Source organism: Xenopus laevis, chromosome 5L (genome assembly GCF_017654675.1).
Source record: "Xenopus laevis strain J_2021 chromosome 5L, Xenopus_laevis_v10.1, whole genome shotgun sequence".
Classification (NCBI taxonomy): Eukaryota; Metazoa; Chordata; class Amphibia; order Anura; family Pipidae; genus Xenopus; species Xenopus laevis.
In genome coordinates this window covers 102944701-102963635 of record NC_054379.1, presented here as the reverse complement: position 1 = coordinate 102963635, position 18935 = coordinate 102944701, and the positions used below count along the sequence as shown (strand labels likewise).

At 35.3% G+C, this 18935-nt stretch overlaps 1 protein-coding gene across 1 annotated transcript in view; it reads right to left on the bottom strand.

Moving 5' to 3' along the window:
- The window catches only part of LOC108716186 (CUB and sushi domain-containing protein 1-like), an 882106-nt gene that overhangs the window by 112574 nt on the left and 750597 nt on the right, over window positions 1-18935 (bottom strand). The window contains exons 34-39 of the mRNA XM_041563770.1: window positions 18121-18324; window positions 13229-13353; window positions 11974-12070; window positions 10719-10823; window positions 2263-2381; window positions 1338-1407 (exon numbers count right to left, since the gene is read on the bottom strand). Coding sequence (XP_041419704.1) covers window positions 1338-1407; window positions 2263-2381; window positions 10719-10823; window positions 11974-12070; window positions 13229-13353; window positions 18121-18324 — 720 coding nt within the window. The remainder of the gene's footprint in view (window positions 1-1337; window positions 1408-2262; window positions 2382-10718; window positions 10824-11973; window positions 12071-13228; window positions 13354-18120; window positions 18325-18935) is intronic.

Sequence of the window (18935 nt, the reverse complement as noted above, 5' to 3'; positions counted from 1 at the left end):
TCTGTTCTCTTGGCTATCATTATGTTACCAGTATTTCCTAGAATAAACTAGTGCAATTACTTTATATCATTATAGAGCCATTTTCACAAAACATCATAGAGCATTCTTATATGTAGCAATGGTGTGTCTCCACAATCAGAAAACATATAAAAGGAGTATAATAAATGAATGGTTCTTAGAACTTCAGACGTAAGGTTTTTTTCAAAAAGAACTGATTTACTGATTTGAATTGATTACTAAATGATTACTAATTATGTTAACCACACTTCAGGTTGCAAGGGATCCATGCTCTAAATACTCATGGCTCAATGACAAAGCAAAGTGTTGTAATTACATACATATATCTTCCCAGTTTATATAGTTACACCAAAAGTAGTTTAATCAAATGAATACTGGGCTATGGGAAAAAGTACTGATACTGTAAATGGATACATGGAATGAACTCTGGTTGGAATGCTTCCTACGTTATACAATGCTACATTCAATAAAGAAGAGCCGAGAGAGGCATGTAGACGTCCCCTTCCTTTCCCATACCCACTCCATACCTTGCAAGTCAATCAGACACATAAGGTACAGAGTGACAGGAGGAGCATTCAGCATTGGATCCTTGTCCTTACCTACACTAAGGCTGGAAGGCAGACAGTAAGGACATGGCTAACTGCTCCTCTTGATGACACACTCATCACTGAGCACCAAATTGCTCAAATTTCCAATATGTTTGTATAATGTATAAATAATTATTTATTTCCTTCAGACAATGACTAAATTAATACATGGTTCCTGAAAATCAATTTTTTTTGGTAGACTATTTTGTAACAAGTATTATGTATTTGCTTGAACCTGATACTATTGAATTTCTAATCATGTTTGTCCTATCACCCCATACAGATGCAAAATAAGCATTTGAACAATCTCCCTCTCCTGTTTGCTGGTTATTTTTCAATTATATTTTATTGTACAGTAAGACATTTTAATATTGCATCCGGTAACCTTGGTGTGTGCCTGTGAACAAGTAATCACTTTTGACATTAGAGGCAATTTTCTGTTTAAAAAAATGAAATGCTACATCCATGATATGAATTTCACTATTACTCACTCTTATTCCAAGCAGCTCTTACATACTTTTTGTAACCATGATAAGATGCACACTTATTTAAGGTTCTTATGACCATAATATTATACTACATGCATTTACACACAACGTATATTAATTACTCATACTCAGATAACCAATCATCCCAAAATAAGGTTCACAAAAAAGCAGCATCACTCATAAAGGCACAGCTAATTCCATCTGTCCAACAACAGCATCCAGAAATTTTTAAAATGATGCCTACCAATACAGAGTGGTGATGGGTAATTCCAGCGTCTTACTGTTCCAGGCATGCAGGAGATATGGGAATGCCCCTGTAGATTTTTGAGTTAAAAGGAGATTTTTTAAAATGTATATACGTATGTTAGAGGAACTTTTCTCTATTACTTTTCTCTGTTATCAACTAACCAATCCAAAGTGTATAATATAAGATATATGTTAAATTAAAACATGAGAATTTCTAATTAAATACATAAAATTTGCATTTTTCCAGAGAAAAATGAAAATAATAATACTAAAATACAATAAACAATTCCTAAAGATTAAATTATAGTATGGATTATGGAAGGAAGTAACACAAAAGCCTTATTGTGAAAGGTAATATCTTCACCCCTTCTTTTTGATTTTTGGCTACTATCCCCATCTTTTTTTGATCTAATTTGGCTAAATAAGCTTAATATACAACATTTACATTTGCCCTCTAACCCTCCTGCTCAGCATTTCTTTTACTCATTCTGTGTTTGAAAATGTTATTCAAAATATCTCATTGAGCATAACAGTAATCCAAATAAATTAAGACGTACAGGAACAGTTTTACCATAACATAGAGAAAAGTGTACTGCAGACGTTTAATCATAAATTGTAAAAGTATATTTAGTAATTTAGAAATTTAGAGTGTACATTAAAGACTGTACCAGGATACAAGTGCCAGTAATCACACTGAATAATTAGAACCAACATTTGTATTAGGGAGAAAAAAATAATACTTGTAGTCACAATTGTTTTGTGTCAAGGGATAAGCATGTGGCCAAAAACAGGTAATTAGCCATGTGTTGTGGTCTCAGTGAAGTGTTTTACGATTAATCAATGCCATGATAGATTTATGAAATTCCTAAACATTAATCCTTTTACCATCCATTAAATAATATTTGTATTCACATTGATTGTACCTGTAATGTATATCCAGGCTCACACTGAAAAGAAACCACATCATTAACCATGTATCGATCTCCACTTTTTATTCCATTGTTTGGAAGCAAGGGTTCTGGGCATGCTGTGAGCCCAACAGCTACAATGAGAAGAGAATAAAACAGTGTTGTACAAGAAAAGTAATAATAATTGAAACAACTTTTCTTTACAAAATTAAATTATTCTAGGATTGCACCACCACACTGAGCGAATGACCCTTGTGATTTCTGTGTTGTCTTCATCTATAGGTTACCCAGATAAATATGCTGACTGCCAGATGTGTCACACTAGTAGATACTGTACTTACAGCACTCTTTTCCTTTGTAACCTATGCATGTCATTTGTTTATGAACCATGATAGTAATCTACTGTGTAATCAAGTTGTTTCTTCCTTTGACTTTTAGTTCTGGTCTTTATCCAGACTTTAATCTCCACTAATCCACCATGCCCATATGCCTGTTGCACCAAATATGGCTTTTCTGCATAATTCATATTTAAGCATGTCCTTTTGTTGTCTGATCTTAATTCTGCTTGTTCATCATAGTTTTTATCTCTGATGACATTGAAAGCATTAACATAAAAATCAAAAACTGGTACCTTAGGAGACCCTCCTACTTCCTAATGTGCAGGGACAGAGACAATAAGAGTATTATCAATTCCTGTTAATAAATACTGTATCAATCTTTAAGACCAAGTGACACCCATTCTGAGCATATGCTATATGTTGGAAGCGGTGTGCCATCCTACGGTTTTGCATATATATATATATATATATATATATATATATATATATATATATATATATATTTATATATATATATATATATATATATATATATATATATATATATATATATATATATTTATATATTACATTGATCTGTCTTATAGAGTACCCTGTGCTATTTATTATTCTATTGTAATAGCAGAACAACAAGATTGTACAGCAAAGAAAGCTGTCGTCATTAGTTATCATTACAGAAAGCTTACCATTTTCTCAAAATAGCCTGTGAGCTTTCAAGTCATAAATACTAATATGTTTTACACAGTCCATTATCTTCATCATAAAAAGTGACCTTTTGGAGAAAATATGGCATGCAGTATTATAAATATATCTTACTACGAACTGCTAATTTTATCACTCCAACAAGCATACATTGTTTGACACCTTTACAGCAGAACTAAAGGTAGTTCTTATTCTCTTTTTTCAGTAAATAGTATTTATAAAGTGTTATGATTTAACATGAGCAAAGTCACCTATAGCAAAAATGCTTAGGCAGCATTTGCTAATCTACAGCAGTTTGCTTAATGAAAGCAAAACATTTTGTCCATTAGCATACATGTAACTTTATTTTACTTATAATGATAAAGAAATATTTAGAAAGAAAACATGCAGTACAAAAACACTTGCATACATCCACCAAAACAACAATGTATTTTATGACTTTGGGGCCTTATTTATCAATGTCCGAATATTTGTCCGAATATTTAAATAAAAAAAAGTCTGATCAAACTATAATCCACTATTGGACCTTATTTATTATTAAAAAATGACAATTTTATCTACTGATAAAAAAAAAAAATCTAATGAATTATGACTTTTAAAACTCATAATTATGATTTTTTATCTCATAATTATCAGTTTAAAAAAATCGAAATTATGACTTTTAGTGCAGATTTATCAGAGGTCGAGGTGAAGTTTCAAATTTCAAGCTATTTTTTGTGTACTTCGACTAGGGAATAGTCATACTAAATTTGTAGGTTGAATTTTTTTGAAGTACTGTCTCTTCGACCATTCGCCACCTAAAAGCTGCTGTTTTAGCCTATGGGACCCCCTACAACCTGTATGGAGGCAATTGGGGGAGTTTTGGAGATCGAAGTTAAAAAAACTTTGAATCAAAGTATGATCTTAGTATGATCATACGACTCGAAGTAGGCCGAATTCGGCCCACTTCGACCCCAAAAAAACTTCAACCTCCATTCGATTGGTCTTTTAAAAGTCGAAACTATGAATTTTAATCAATAATTATGACTTTAAATCTCATAATTATGACTTTTAAACTCATAATTATGACTTTAAAAAGTCAAAATTACGACTTTTAATCTCATAATTATGACTTTAAAAAGTCATAATTATGACTTTTAAACTCATAATTATGACATTAAAAAATCGAAATTATGGGGTACAAGCTATTTACAAGATACAACTGATCTGCTAAACACACTTGCAGGCATAGGATCACTTCCAGAGGGTACCACTTTGGCAATAATGGATGTGGAATCATTATATACAAACATTCCACACAAGGATGGTATAGATGCCTGCAAAACATTTCTGGAAAAGCATGATCTACCATCCCAAACAGTTGTACAACTGATTGAGTTTACATTAACACACAACTGCTTCTTTTTTGGCCAGGAAGTATTTCTGCAATAGATGGGAACCAGTATGGGTTTACGATTTGCACCCCAGTATGCCAACCTCTTCATGGCAAAACTAGAAGAGGACTTCCTCTCCACCTGTAACACCAAACCTTTGACATACCTCCGCTATATAGATGACATATTCATAATCTGGACAGATACTGAACAATAACTTATTCAGTTTCACAAACAGTTTCAAGACTTTCATCCAACTATCAATTTGAAAATGAGCTACTCTCCCACTCACATCCACTTTCTGGACACAACCATTCACATCAGGGAAAATACTATTTAATCCACCATATATCGAAAGCCAATGGACAAAACATAATATCTGATGTATGACAGCTTTCACCCTGACCACACTAAACACTCAATAATCTACAGCCAAGCTTTATGGTACAATTGTATATGTTTGGACACCACTGAAAGGAACCACCACCACCTCAAAACACTCAAAGCAGACTTCATCAACAGGGACTACAACCCCATCATTGTAGATCAATACATTCATGCAGCCACCAGGATTCCCAGAACTCACCTTCTACAATATAAACAAGAACCTGAAATAAATCGGGTTCCCCTAGTGGTCACATACAATCCACAACTAAGGACCCTCAGAAAAATAGCCAGAGATCTACAAGGTATACTTCATAAGGACGAGAGGCTCAAAAGCATATTCCCAGACCCACCACTCCTAGCATTCAGACAGCCTCCCAACCTAAAGTCACTAATAACAAGAAGTGCCTTATTGCACCCCACCAAAAATGGAACATATCCATGTCGCAAAAAACAATGCAAAACCTGCCCACACATCCTAACTTCAGAGAAAATACCAATTCTAGACACATTAGAGGAATACAACATCCATGGTCACTATAACTATACTTCTTCCAATGTGGTGTACTGAAAACAATGCACTAAATGCATAACAGGGGGGACTATATATAGGAGAGACTGGGCAAAAGCCTGAAAAATAGAAATACACATCACTGATTCACTATAACCAATAAAAAACTGGACACACCACAGGAAATTATTTCAATGGCCCTCATCACTCCATAAAGGATTTAAGAATTTTAGTTCTTAATTTTAAAACCGATAATGACGCCTTACACATAGATTGATATCCATTTTTGTTGCTCATTTGACCTATGAGCAGAATGTTGTATATATACCAGAGAACACCACAGCTTCATTGTAATCAGCTTGAAAAAAGAACTAAGATGTTCTGCAAGCTTGCTATGATTATATTAGTTAGCCAATAAAGGTATCACCTTTCTACCACTTTTGTTATTTTTTTTATTTCAAAAGGGCTGCCACATAACATTTTTACTGGCTAACACGGTACAGCAACTTTACCTTTGTTTATTTAGTAATAGCCTATAAATTATATCTAATATAAGTAATTCTAAAATTACTAGGCTATAAAGTAGTTGCAGTTTTAGCTACAGTTCTGTGTTTAGCAGCTGGCATGCATAACATATGTATCAAATTAAAGTGGTCTGAACTTATTTACGTTTCACAGGAATCCACCAATTTATTGTCACCAAATCAAACCAAACAAATCGAAAAGCATTAACATTTTTAGAAGTTTGTCTGACTAAATGAAGGTATTCCCCACCCCATCAAAGGGTTAACAGAATAGTTTTTGTTGTGTGGAAATGTTTACTTAGCTCGAGAATGGTCTAGTTTTAAATTTTATTGTAGCAAGCTCTAATTTCACACTTTGATAAATTGAGATGCATAGTAGCATTGATAAATTGTGCATCAAGTTCAACTCCTCAAACAAACCCCAGTACACATATATACACTCACTCATACTAAACGATCAACAGTATATATACTCGCATAAATTAACTATACATACCAATATCTACACTAATTGTAGATTATAGTATTGCAATAGCCTTTGATATTATGTCTGTCCAAGAAAACATCCAAGACCCTCTTGAAAGCATTAACTGAATCAGCCATTAGAACATTATCCGGCAGTGCACTCCACAACCTCACTGTGAATAACCACCTACGCTGCTTCAAATGAAAGTTCTTTTCTTCTAGTTTGAAGGGGTGGCCTCTTGCACTTTGATCTTTTAATGAGAAAAATGACCCCCCCACTATCTGTCTATAATGTCCTCTAATTTACTTCTAAAGAGTAAACATGTTCCTTTCGCAAGCACCCCAACCTTGACAGTCTACCCTCATCATTTTAACCTTCCATCCCTTTTACCAGTCTGGTTGTACTGGATCCCAAAAGCTGCACTGCATACTCAAGGTGAGGCTTTAGTAGCTACAGAATGAACCAATGCCAGGAATAAGACAACTTGGTATCTACAAATCTTTCTCAATTAAGGATATCCTAAAACACTACAATTTACTATATAGCTTACATTTATATTATTTCTACCAAAATGCATATCTTTGCACTTATCAACACTGAACCTCCCAGTTATTCAATTTAGTCAATTTGCTCTGCAAAGTTGCAGAATCCGTCATGGATAGTTTTGCAAAATGTAATTCCATCAGCAGAAATAGAAACAGTACTTTTAATGCCCACCAACGACAGACCACTACAATACTCCCACTAACAACACTGGTCCAACTAAAAAATGTTCCATTTACCAACACTCTTTGTAAACTATTTCTCTGCCAGTTCTCTATCCAAGTACAAATATTATGTTCCAGGCCCATATTTGTTCATGTAATCATTAACCTTCTGTGTTGTACTGAAATCAGTTGCTTTCAACATAAATATATTTCAATACAGATGCCCATGTTAATGTATATGGTCAGTATATGCATAGTTGATTTCAATGTCATGCATACAATTACACAGTATACTTTATTTTTAGTTTTGTGTAATTCGCAATCAAGATACTATGATAAATTATAACATGTAATTATACACACTTTTCAGTCTTATCAATTAATGCAGCAGCATTTTGTCAAAGCAATGGAAAAGAATCAGATGGCCACTGTAAGAATCATTCATAATATAATGGTGGTTACTGAAAGAACATGATTTATAGTAACACATTTTATTGCACAAGAAAGTGCAATTTTGTGGAAAATGTGCTCTATTTTTATCCATCATTCCAAAGTAATTGCAAAGTAATTGCATTGCCAGGGAGTTTGCACTTGGTTCACTTGGTGTTGGGATTAGTGATGGGCGAATTTGCTCCGTTTCGCTTCGCCGAAAAATTCGAGAATTTTGCGGCGGGCAATCGCGCAAATTTGCCGCGAATTCGCGCCTGGCGAATAAATTCGCCCATCACTAGTTGGGATGTAATCTTTTCTGGTGCTTGGCATCAAAACCTAGATGCAAGCAGCTGTGGGAACCTGGAGCTACTGCTGCAACTTTTGAGGTGGCTGTAGAACCAGAGAACCCCAGTGTCAATAGTAGCATTGTGTGCTATTCACCCAGACAGGTTGGCATTTAAATGATGCGTAATTTTAAAGTAACAGTTCAGTGTAAAAATAAAAACTGGGTAAATAGATAGGCTGTGCAAAATAAAAAATGTTTCTAATATAGTTAGTTAGGCTAAAATGTAATCTATAAAGTCTGGAGTGGGTGGATGTCTAACATAACAGAACATAACACCACTTCCTACTCTGAGTTATTCAGCGACTTGAAGGGGGGCCACATGGAACATAACTGCTCATTGAGTTTGCAATTGATCCTCAGCATGCAGCTCAGATTTAAAAGCAACAGTTATGACCCATGTGGTCCCCCCTAAAGTCACTGATTGGTTACTGCCTAGTAACCTATCAGTGAAAAACAAGAGAGCTGAAAAACAGGAAGTAGTAATCTGGCTATTATGTTAGACATCCAGTCACTCCAGCCTTTATACATTACATTTTTGGCTAACTAACTATATTAGAAACATTTTTTATTTTGCACAGCCTATCTATTTATCCAGTTTTTATTTTGATACTGAATAATTTCTTTTAAGTCTGCCAGTGAAGTCTGAGTTCCTGAACTTGCTCAGTTATTCTGCACTTGATTACTCAAGCTTGCTGGATACATCTTAAAAAAAACAAGCAATTTTTCTTATTCACTAGTGAGGTTTTTAACAAAAATAAAAAGTTTGCCACCTAAAACCTGGCAAGCTTTTTTGTGAAAAACCTGCACATGAAAAAATTGCTTGTTTTTTTTTTTTAAAGATTTTAGTCTCCAGCAAGCTCAAATAATCAAGTGCAGAAAAACATATTGAGTTCAGGAAGTCACAATTTTCTCTGCACGAGATAGACCCAAACACAGACCACCTATTGGTCTGAGTAATCATAACAGAAACCTTACTTGAGTTAAGGAAATGACATGGGGTTTAGGGAAAAAACCTTGTTAGTTAAGGTGTATTTCCCCATACAGGATTACCGAAATAAGATAAGATATGTTTGCCAGCTTTTAGCAGTCATAATTCAACCCCTTAGACACAGCAAATGCATATTTGTAGCATTCTTTAGATTAATATGGCTGTAAGTTTCAATTTCATTTTTAAGCCAGATAGAGACTTTTTTAGCTCCAGTTAGAAGTAACTGTTAAAAAGGGAATGCTAAATGAAAAAGCAGGGAGCCCCTGAGTAGAAATGAATAACAGTTGAAAGAGCATTAAATACAAATACTGTAAGTATTCCATGCTCTGTTAGATGTTTTCTGTTAGAGGTCAGCTAGCAAAGCAAGTAGGGAAGGCAAGAATGACCTTGAAAGTAAAATATAAAAATATTTACTGCATTCTTGTTGGGGGTAAATAACCTGAGCTAAGAAAATAAAGCCTGGACTTTTCTGTTTATAGTTGTTCATAAAATGAATAAAAGTGGAACATTTACAAAAGTGTAATAACCTTAGACTACTCAATAAAATGTTCAATTCAAGTTAGCTTGCATACAAATAGATTTAATAAATAGGATGATAAAAGCTAAATGATGTACTGTTCAATGAATTGTGTCATGGTTACGGCAAAATTGGGGGGAAAAGCCCATTTCTGTTGGGCTGGTTTTGTCAGATTTAAAACATCATTTAATAAGCATAATTTCCACAACAGTGAGTCTAAACATTTCACTGGGTACATTTTATTCCCCTGATTATGCCAGCTTGCTAATGAAGACAATAATAGCCGGTTAATGCGATCAGTGAGTGCCATTAATAACAGAGGTAATGCAGGTCCTAGTTCACAGTTAATAGGGTAAAACATTTGTAATTATTCAAGCAAATTAAATATAGTAAAATAATACATATTGCTTCTGAAGCTTTTTAGTTATTACAAGTGGGTTAACATTAAAACTTGTAAAAAAACTTAAAATATGCTCATGCTGAATCATAATTCACCTGTTTAAACCTTGCTCTTATAATAATACAATCAAGGATTGTTTTAGAACACCTGCTGTATAAACAATACAGAATCTGTCTTTGTTCTGTCTGGATACCATATTAATATACTAAACTATATTAATCTAGTATTTGCAAAATTAAAATTCCTAGCATTTTTAAAAACTTAAAATCCAGTTGCACCCACTTGGAAATTTGACGTTACACACAGTAATGCACTGTTAAAAATTATGTACAATATTTAAAAGTCACCATGGAGTCCCTTGGCCTGTATAAAGATTCTATAACATAGCCCAGGTACCTATGTGAAGATAGAACTCCAAGAGGCTTATTAAGCTTATTAAATATTCATTTAGCATGAATTTTTTGAACTTTATCACTTCATTTTAAGTGTCAGAAGAGTACTACAGTAGAAATAGTGGACTTTTATATTCATACAAAATAATGGCCATGTTCAATTTAATAAAAAAAAAACATCACATGGTATAGCATATGAAAATGCCATAGAAGTCTTTGTGTAAATTTGGATTCAAATTAGGTCCCATAGTTTTTATTTTAAAAAATCCAAGTAAATGCATTTAAACATACCATTGACAGATATTTAAAAATAATCTCTTCATATGATGTTGATTATACTGGATAAAAAATTATTAATACAATATTATTAATACAATAATATAAGCCTTACTTTTGTATTCAAGATGAAATCCAGCAGCTGACACACTTATATCAGAGTGAAAGTGCAAATAAAGTTGATTAGATGTGCTGTTTAATAAAGCTGGAACAGTAGTTCCTAATAAACAGAAGAAGTGGAGAATTAAGAGGTTTACAAAACATGAGATTAAAGAACATTGAAGAAAAAAAACGGCAAACTACATTTTCTTATTAAACCATTGCAAGTAGATTGCTTGTCACACATTTAAAGGGTCAATATTCTCCTTGTTCAACATATGTTCATTGAATAGGGCGTGTACAGAAATTACTTGTGAACTATTTTATCATGAAAAGTATGTGATGTTTCTTATTTCTTGCTCTAAAAAGAACAAACTGGGAGAATGAAGTTACTCTATGTTTGATGTGGTGTATAATTGGATTATCAGTGCAAAGAAAATGTGTATTTGAGATTTAGGAATGCAGGTTTCATTTAAGGACTGCATATAGGTAAGAGTAGATCTGAATACCAAGGGGCATATTTATCAAGGGTCGAATTTCAAATTTGAAAAACTTCGAAAATCAAAATTCAAAAAGACCAACAGAAATTAAGTTGAAATTTTTTATGGCCGAATAGGTTGGTTTTCATTCGAATAGGTCCATATTGGGCCGAATTCGAATCGCACAAATCGAATTAATAGCGCATTCGATCTAATTTGTTTCGAAGTTCTTCCCAAAAAATTTTTATTTTTCAAAGTCCACCAATTGATTCCAAATAGGTTCTAGGAGGCTAAAACAGCAATTCGGCAGGTTTTAGATGGCGAATGGTCAAAGTCGAATTTTTAAAGAGACAGTACATGATAAATTTCGATATTCGAATTTTCTAATTTGAATCGAATTTGGACTATTCCCTAGTCGAAGTACACAAAAGTAGCTCGAAATTCGAATTTTTTCAATTCGAAAATTCACCTTGACCTTTGATAAATCTGCCTCAAAATAAGTATATTAAAAACTCCAAAAGAATACAAAACTCCAAATATAACTGAATAATTTATCATATTAGTTAATTCAAATCGACACTTTATATGTAAACTACAATACATATTTCTACAAAAAATTAAAGTTTATTACAAAAAAAAACCCCTTACTATGGTATATCTTAAGAGATAATTAAATAATTATGATCCTTAGAAATTAATGTGAATCAGTACTGAAATCATTGAGCTTTGCCTGGGAGTATTAATTATGACAAATTATGTGTAGTTTCTATTTATCAAAATATCAACAGTTACCAGAGAAACTTCCAAGTCTTGGTGCTGTCATATCAGAACCATCATATATCTCAAGTGAGTCCCAGTTGTGTTCAGTAGCAAAACTTAATACTTGTATCTGCATGAAAAAATGTACAGCACATTGATTATGTAAATAAATCAGCTACCAATATGAACTTTAGGAGACACTATTAGTGATGTGCGAATTTATTCACCAGACGCAAATTCCCCTGTTTTAATGCCGGCGTCAAAGTTTTTCAGACGTTGGCAAAGGTTCTGGCACCAGTTGTGATGCCAGCGACTATAAACGAACGCCCACTGACTTTAATGGGCGCCCGCATCAACTTTGTCAACTTTGTCTCAAGCGTCAAAACCGCCGTTTTGCAAGGCGAAACGGGACAAATTCGTCCATCACTGGACACTATCACAATTACATTATAATGGCATAAAATCCTTTTTGAATCCAACATACCTTGTCAATTCACAGGCTTTGTTAACTGTTTCAAAAATGACATTCCCATAAACCTGACTGTTATCTCTCACCCCATTTATTCATGGGGCACAACTATTAGAAAACAAGTACAAGTAATTTTTATTCAGTGGCAACAACTGTTGCTTTCTATCTTAATTTATATACCGAATACTGTATGGAAGTTCATTGTGTATACTGGACCACTGCAATCAATAGACCAATAACTATAAAAAAACACTCCATATAATTTACAAATGCATGCAAAGTCTGTAGTAAAACTAACTGAAGAAATTGAACTACAAGATGATTATGAGTACTGGAATATACTAAAAGAATACAGGCACATTTGAAAATCCACGGCTAGAATTAGGTATCAGAAAAGGGCCATATTGGCACTCTGCACATTAAAAACATAACTTAGAAAGTATAACTGTCTATAGTGAAACACATGATTACACATGACACATTATTATTATTGATCTTTTCTTTATCTAGGGCTGACACTTATATTATATCATTCATAAATAAATAAATATGTTTCGGAATATTTGTGATATTTCCTATATTAATTACTATGGATGAATATTTTTTACATTTAACAATAAATGTTATTTTCAAGATTGCTTGTGAAAGCCTTTCAATGGTTTCTAGAGAAACACGGGTTTATATACTAAAAACAGCAGATATTCATCATATATTATTCTGTATTTTGTAAAGTATCTCACAAAATGTATTGTACATTTCACACATCCTCATTTCCATTATGCTATGACAACTGTATCTAGAATTTACTATAATACTTGCCTGTATACCTGAGCCTTCTGTTACTATAATCTTCCATATACAGTTTAAGCTGTTACTATAAGTTTCAGGAAAACCAGGGGATAAAATTGTCCCTCTTCTGTCTGTGAAATTCCCACTGCATGGAACTGTAAAAAAAAGTTGCAAATTTACTATAAAACCAATTTATAAAACCCCTACAAGATTTTGTGAATGACATCATGCCGTGTAAAGTAGAAAATAATAATTTTGAATACAGTATTAACTCGAGTTTGGAAAAATAAAAACTACATTCCAGAATATATATTGTGGTTGTTTTATCTTCATTGACTATATTTGCATTGTCTAAATTATTCATGTTTATGGAACTAAACGTGTCATTGTCACTTGCCTATGGGGATACTAATGATGTGGCTTACTGTGAAGGCACTGCACCTTGACAGCTGCATGTAGTCTATCTCTAGCTGGCTCCAGATTACAATTGATGCCATGAGAGAAATACTCACAACCAATGTTTCAGATTCAGAGCATAACAGGTGAAACATCTGGGAATGATATCACACTGCGTTCGGATATATAGTAGATAATTTGTTATAGCAGCTGCTGTTGGAACAGTTATATATGAGATAAAGGACCCCCTACGGTACATAATAAGGACAGAACAAGTTACCATGGAGGTTTGCAGCTAAAGTAGCATGAGGTTGCAGATATGAGAAGATAAGTTAATGAATGTTAGAGGTGAGACTCAGATACTGAACATTATTGCTTACTGGCACATAAACACAGGTTTATGAGTGGTTTGCACTGTGCCCTTAACTCTTGCAAGTTATGAGGTCTCTGAATTGTCCTAATCTTTTTCTAAGTCTTTGTGTTGTTCTAAGCTGTAGAGTTAAGTCCAGTTAGTGCAATTTGAGCCATGAGTTAAGGATAAATTATACAGGTATAGGATACATTATCTGGAAACATTTTGGGAAGGTGGTCTCCCACAGACTGTATTTTATTAATCAAATAATTAAAATATTTTGTAATGATTTATTTTTTTCTCTGTAATAATAAAATAGTACTTTGCACTTGATCCCAAAAAAAGAGATATAATTAATCCTTATTTAAGTGAAATTTTAGTAGCGTCAAGATATGTCCAAATTACAGAAATTAAGTTTCTGAGCATTCTGGAATTCAGGTTTCATACATGTACTATATTTTTTTATATCATTTCGGTTATTTGGGTTATATTCTTCCTCCCATTGAGGCATTTGATACATATCTCATATGACTTTACCAATGTATATATATTTTTAGTACAAATGGCCATTGTCAGCATAGTGAAAAGATACAAGGGGTCATTTATATAGTGTGTGCAGCTCCTATTTATTTGCAAATGGTTGTATTGCCCATGTTTTTTCCTGAATGCTGAAAAATTGCACTGTTGTGCCATTCTTTCCAGTTTTTGCAAATTTGCATTGTGCACAAATATTTGGAAATATTAAATACATTAAATAAACAAATCTTATTCAGTTTCATAAATATAACCATAAGCAGGGCACATAATTTGACTGTGGAAAACATAAATTAGCCCCACAGAGTTCTGCTGAAAGACAAAATGGATGCTTTAAAGGGTTTCTGTTTTTTTTTTAAAATGCATCAGTTAATATTGCTGTTCCAGCAGAATCCTGCACTGAAATGCATTTTAAAAGAGCAAAGAGCTGTTTTTGTATTTAATTTCGGTTATATGGGGCTAGACATGTTAGGTTAGGTTAGAGGTAACCAGATAACAGCTTCCTGACACCTGCATTGAGAAAAACGCTCCCATGTGGATTGGTAGATATGAGAATAACATTCAATAGTCAAACATCCAAACCCCACCAACTCCTTCAGTTACATAGACTAGTAGAATTTTGGACGCAAATCCGAAAATTTGATTGTGTCAATTTTGACGCTGACATTAAAGTTAATGGGCGTACGAATAGTGTTGACGCACAGCGATCTTGACGCAAATCGTGACAGGCGAATTTATACGCCCATCACTAATAACCATCATAATTATACTGTACTAGACATTAAGCCCGTTAAATTAACGGGCGCTAGAACATGCACATGCGCAGTAGCGCAATCCCACGGACACAGGGACTGGACGCTAATTCGCCAGAGACGGTCCATGGGGCACATGCGCAGTAGCGCAATCCCACGGACACAGGGACTGGACGCAGAGACACTTGAACTTTATTATATAGGATATCACGCTCTACATCACACTAAAAGTTAATTTAAAGGTAAACAACCCCTTATAAAGTGTTGGTGGGATACTGGGACTTGCAGTTGAGCAAGAGCTGGAGGGATGTAAAAATAGAACACTTGTTACTCGTTATAAATCATTTGTACCTTTGTCACCCCCCCACCTATAATCCAGGGGCCCCTGTGATGCTGAGGACCCATTTCCGGTCCTGATTAAGGAGGAAGTAGCAAAGGTTCCTCATTATTAATGAATTGTCCGTCTCCAGGACGATCTATCCCATAGGAGCCGCAGCACATTACACTCCCCAATACAGAGAACATAAAAACAACAAAGTGATCCCACGCGGATAAGAGATCATATTATTCACCCATCCCTGCGGAGTCACATTTACAGATAAGCTCCACCCCATTCCTGCCTTTATTTACATATTGGCACCCTCGTTTCACCTTGTGGCTCGCAGAACCGAACCCGCCGCTCCTCACGGGCTCACGCGGTCCAGACACCAGAACCTTAAAAAAAAAATACAAAACTCAACCGCACGCCCCTCGCCTCCAGCGTTATTCGATTGCGTCTCGCGTAAGCATGCCGTGCCATGCCCCGCCTCCATCGCTTGCCTATTGGACTGTATGCGCTCGGAAATAAGTGACGTGTTACAATAGGTATGCAGACTCTACCGCCAACCTATAGCGGCTGGCTCTGGCTAATTCGCCAGAGACGGTCCGTGGGGCACATGCGCAGTAGCGCAATCCCACGGACACAGGGACTGGACGCAGAGACACTTGAACTTTATTATATAGGATGAGCCTGCATGCCAATATGTTGGCTAACATGTCTGCTTTAGGCTTTTACACTCTATTCTTTCTAGGGATGCACCGAATCCACTATTTTGGATTCGGCCAACCCCCTGAATCCTTTGCGAACGATTTGGCCGAATACCGAACCAAATCCTAATTTGCATATTCAAATTAGGGGTGGGAAGGGGTAAACATTTTTTACTTCCTTGTTTTGTGACAAAAAGTCACGTGATTTTCCTCCCCATATGCAAATTAGGATTAGGTTCGGCCGGGCAGAAGGATTCGGCTGAATCCGAATCCAGCTAAAAAAGGCCGAATCCCGAACCGAATCCTGGATTCGGTGCATCCCTAATTCTTTCTCAGCCAATGAAAAAAAACAGCATTACAGCCATATTCCGCCCTGTGTGCAATAAATTGAGGGGTTACAAAGGCTGAGAATGTTGCGCTTCAGCCTGTTAGGATCCTAGCCTTACAGTTAGAATAAATAAAGTAAAAATAACACGTCCAAATGTGAAATGATTTCCTTTATTACTGTTTCATGAATTTCACTGAAAGAAACCAGACAGCACTCCACTTGCCCTAAACAAATTAACAAATGGGATTATATTACTCAACAAATCAATACAAATGTCTATCTTAGATGTAGCCGTTTGCAACTACAGTTCCCAGGATTCTTGTCACACTGCAGTTCAGAAACCAGAATTTTTTCTGGTGACATCATCACTACCACTCCTCACGCATGCGCAATAGAAGAAGCAAAGCGTCGCCACTGCCGCACGTCACGTTGTTCCGCCGCCTGCTCAGGGCTGGGTGGGTGTGTGGTTTCGTGTTCTCCGCCCACTCAGCGGCAGGAAGGGAGGGAGCAGGCGGTGAGAATCAAGCCAGGCGTGTCAGCGCGTTACACTGCGGAGCATGGGCACTGTATAGCTCCCCCTCCCTTCCCCACTAACCACAACAACCCCCCCTCCCTGGCCGAACACTATCGCTTCCGAGACAACATCAAGAAGGTAAACATGAGCGACTTACATGTACCGCAACGCCGTATCCAGCTCCTTGCTTCCAGTCTGACAGCCAAGCCCGACGTCACAAATCTCATCACGCGAGATTGAGGCATCCTGGGCACCCCTGCCATAGACGGTCCGTGGGGCACATGCGCAGTAGCGCATTTCCACGGACACAGGGACGGGACTGGATGCAGAGACACTTGGACTTTATTATATAGGATGTGGATCCATGTGAGGATTGAAATACTCTCAAAGCCATTAGTAATTTTCCCACTGGTCAGTTTAATGAAGGCTTTCCAGATATTCTGAAGTCTTTTCAAGACTTTTTTTCCAGAACTAAAAAAATGGAAATATCTGCCTCTCACATTTCTGTATTTTATAGGTATTTTGTAGTCTGAAAAACTGAAATGGGTGGGTTGATTTAAGACTGCTGGATCCTTTTGGCTTGAGCAATCATTAAGGAAACCCTGTGTGAGTTCAAGAACATTGTTATTTGAAGTATTTTTCCCTGAGCAGGCTTTCTTAAGTAAGGAATAGTTGGGCACCAAATAGTTGAAAAACAATAACAAGGGTTTTTTACCCAAACCTTGTGTGACTTCCTGAACTCATACAGGGTTTAATTATGACTGCTCGAGCCAAAAAAAATTAATTACATAGGTCTTCTAATATTTATGCAATAATTATTACTGGATAAGTTAAATAGTAAAGTGAATACAATATCCCGGCATAACAATGTGACTTAGTTGACATTTGCATACAGTTATGGCAACTACTGTACGTCTTCTACATGGTAAATCAATAACAACTGAATTGTCATTTTTATATTTAATTCACTGGTGCTGATATGTGTTTTTGTGAATTCACATCTTGTTATCATGTTCTTACCCAAACAGGTTGGTACAGTATCATTCCATTGAGCTAAAGCATTTGGTACTCTTTGGCAATGGATAGCTTTAGAGCCTTGCAGCAAATATCCAGGGTTACATTCAAATCGCACTACAGAGCCTGCTGAAAATTCTGTGCCAATTCTTCTTCCATATCTAGGCTCAGGAACAGAGCTGCACTGTGTATCACTTGTCCGTGGAACAGCTACAGAACAAAAATAAAAATAATAAAATCATTAATATGTATTGCTAGAAAATGAAGTGAGAAGTGTGTGATATTTTAATAAGCCATGGGAAGTGAGTCAGAAATCTTAGATGTAAATGTTAATTGGGACCATAAAGCTCACAGCTCAGCTCAGATTTAGCTTTAGTATCCTTTAGTATGTCTTATTGGTTTCTCATTAAAAGCTCTAAAATGGCAATGAAGTGAAAAAAAAGGGAGGCTTGTTTCCATTGATATGGATGGGAAGTTCACTAAAGGCTATTTAAAAAAAAAAAGGAAATTTAAACGATGAAAGATAAATTTGGAATATACAGTCATTTATAAAATTCAATAGCATCAATGTTAGTAGCAAAAACTATTGTTATTATAAGCAGTATATGTCTGTCCCTTTCTATTCTTTGCATTGCTTCTTCTGCTTTAGGGACAGATTTATTAAAATCCGAGATCACAATTTTCTGCATTTGAGAAAAAATATGATGGCAAATAGAACATGATTGTGAATACAGGTATGGGATCCATTAACTGGAAACCCGATATCCAGAAAGCTCCGAATTTCGGAAATTCCATTTTATCCAAATAATCCACATTTTAAA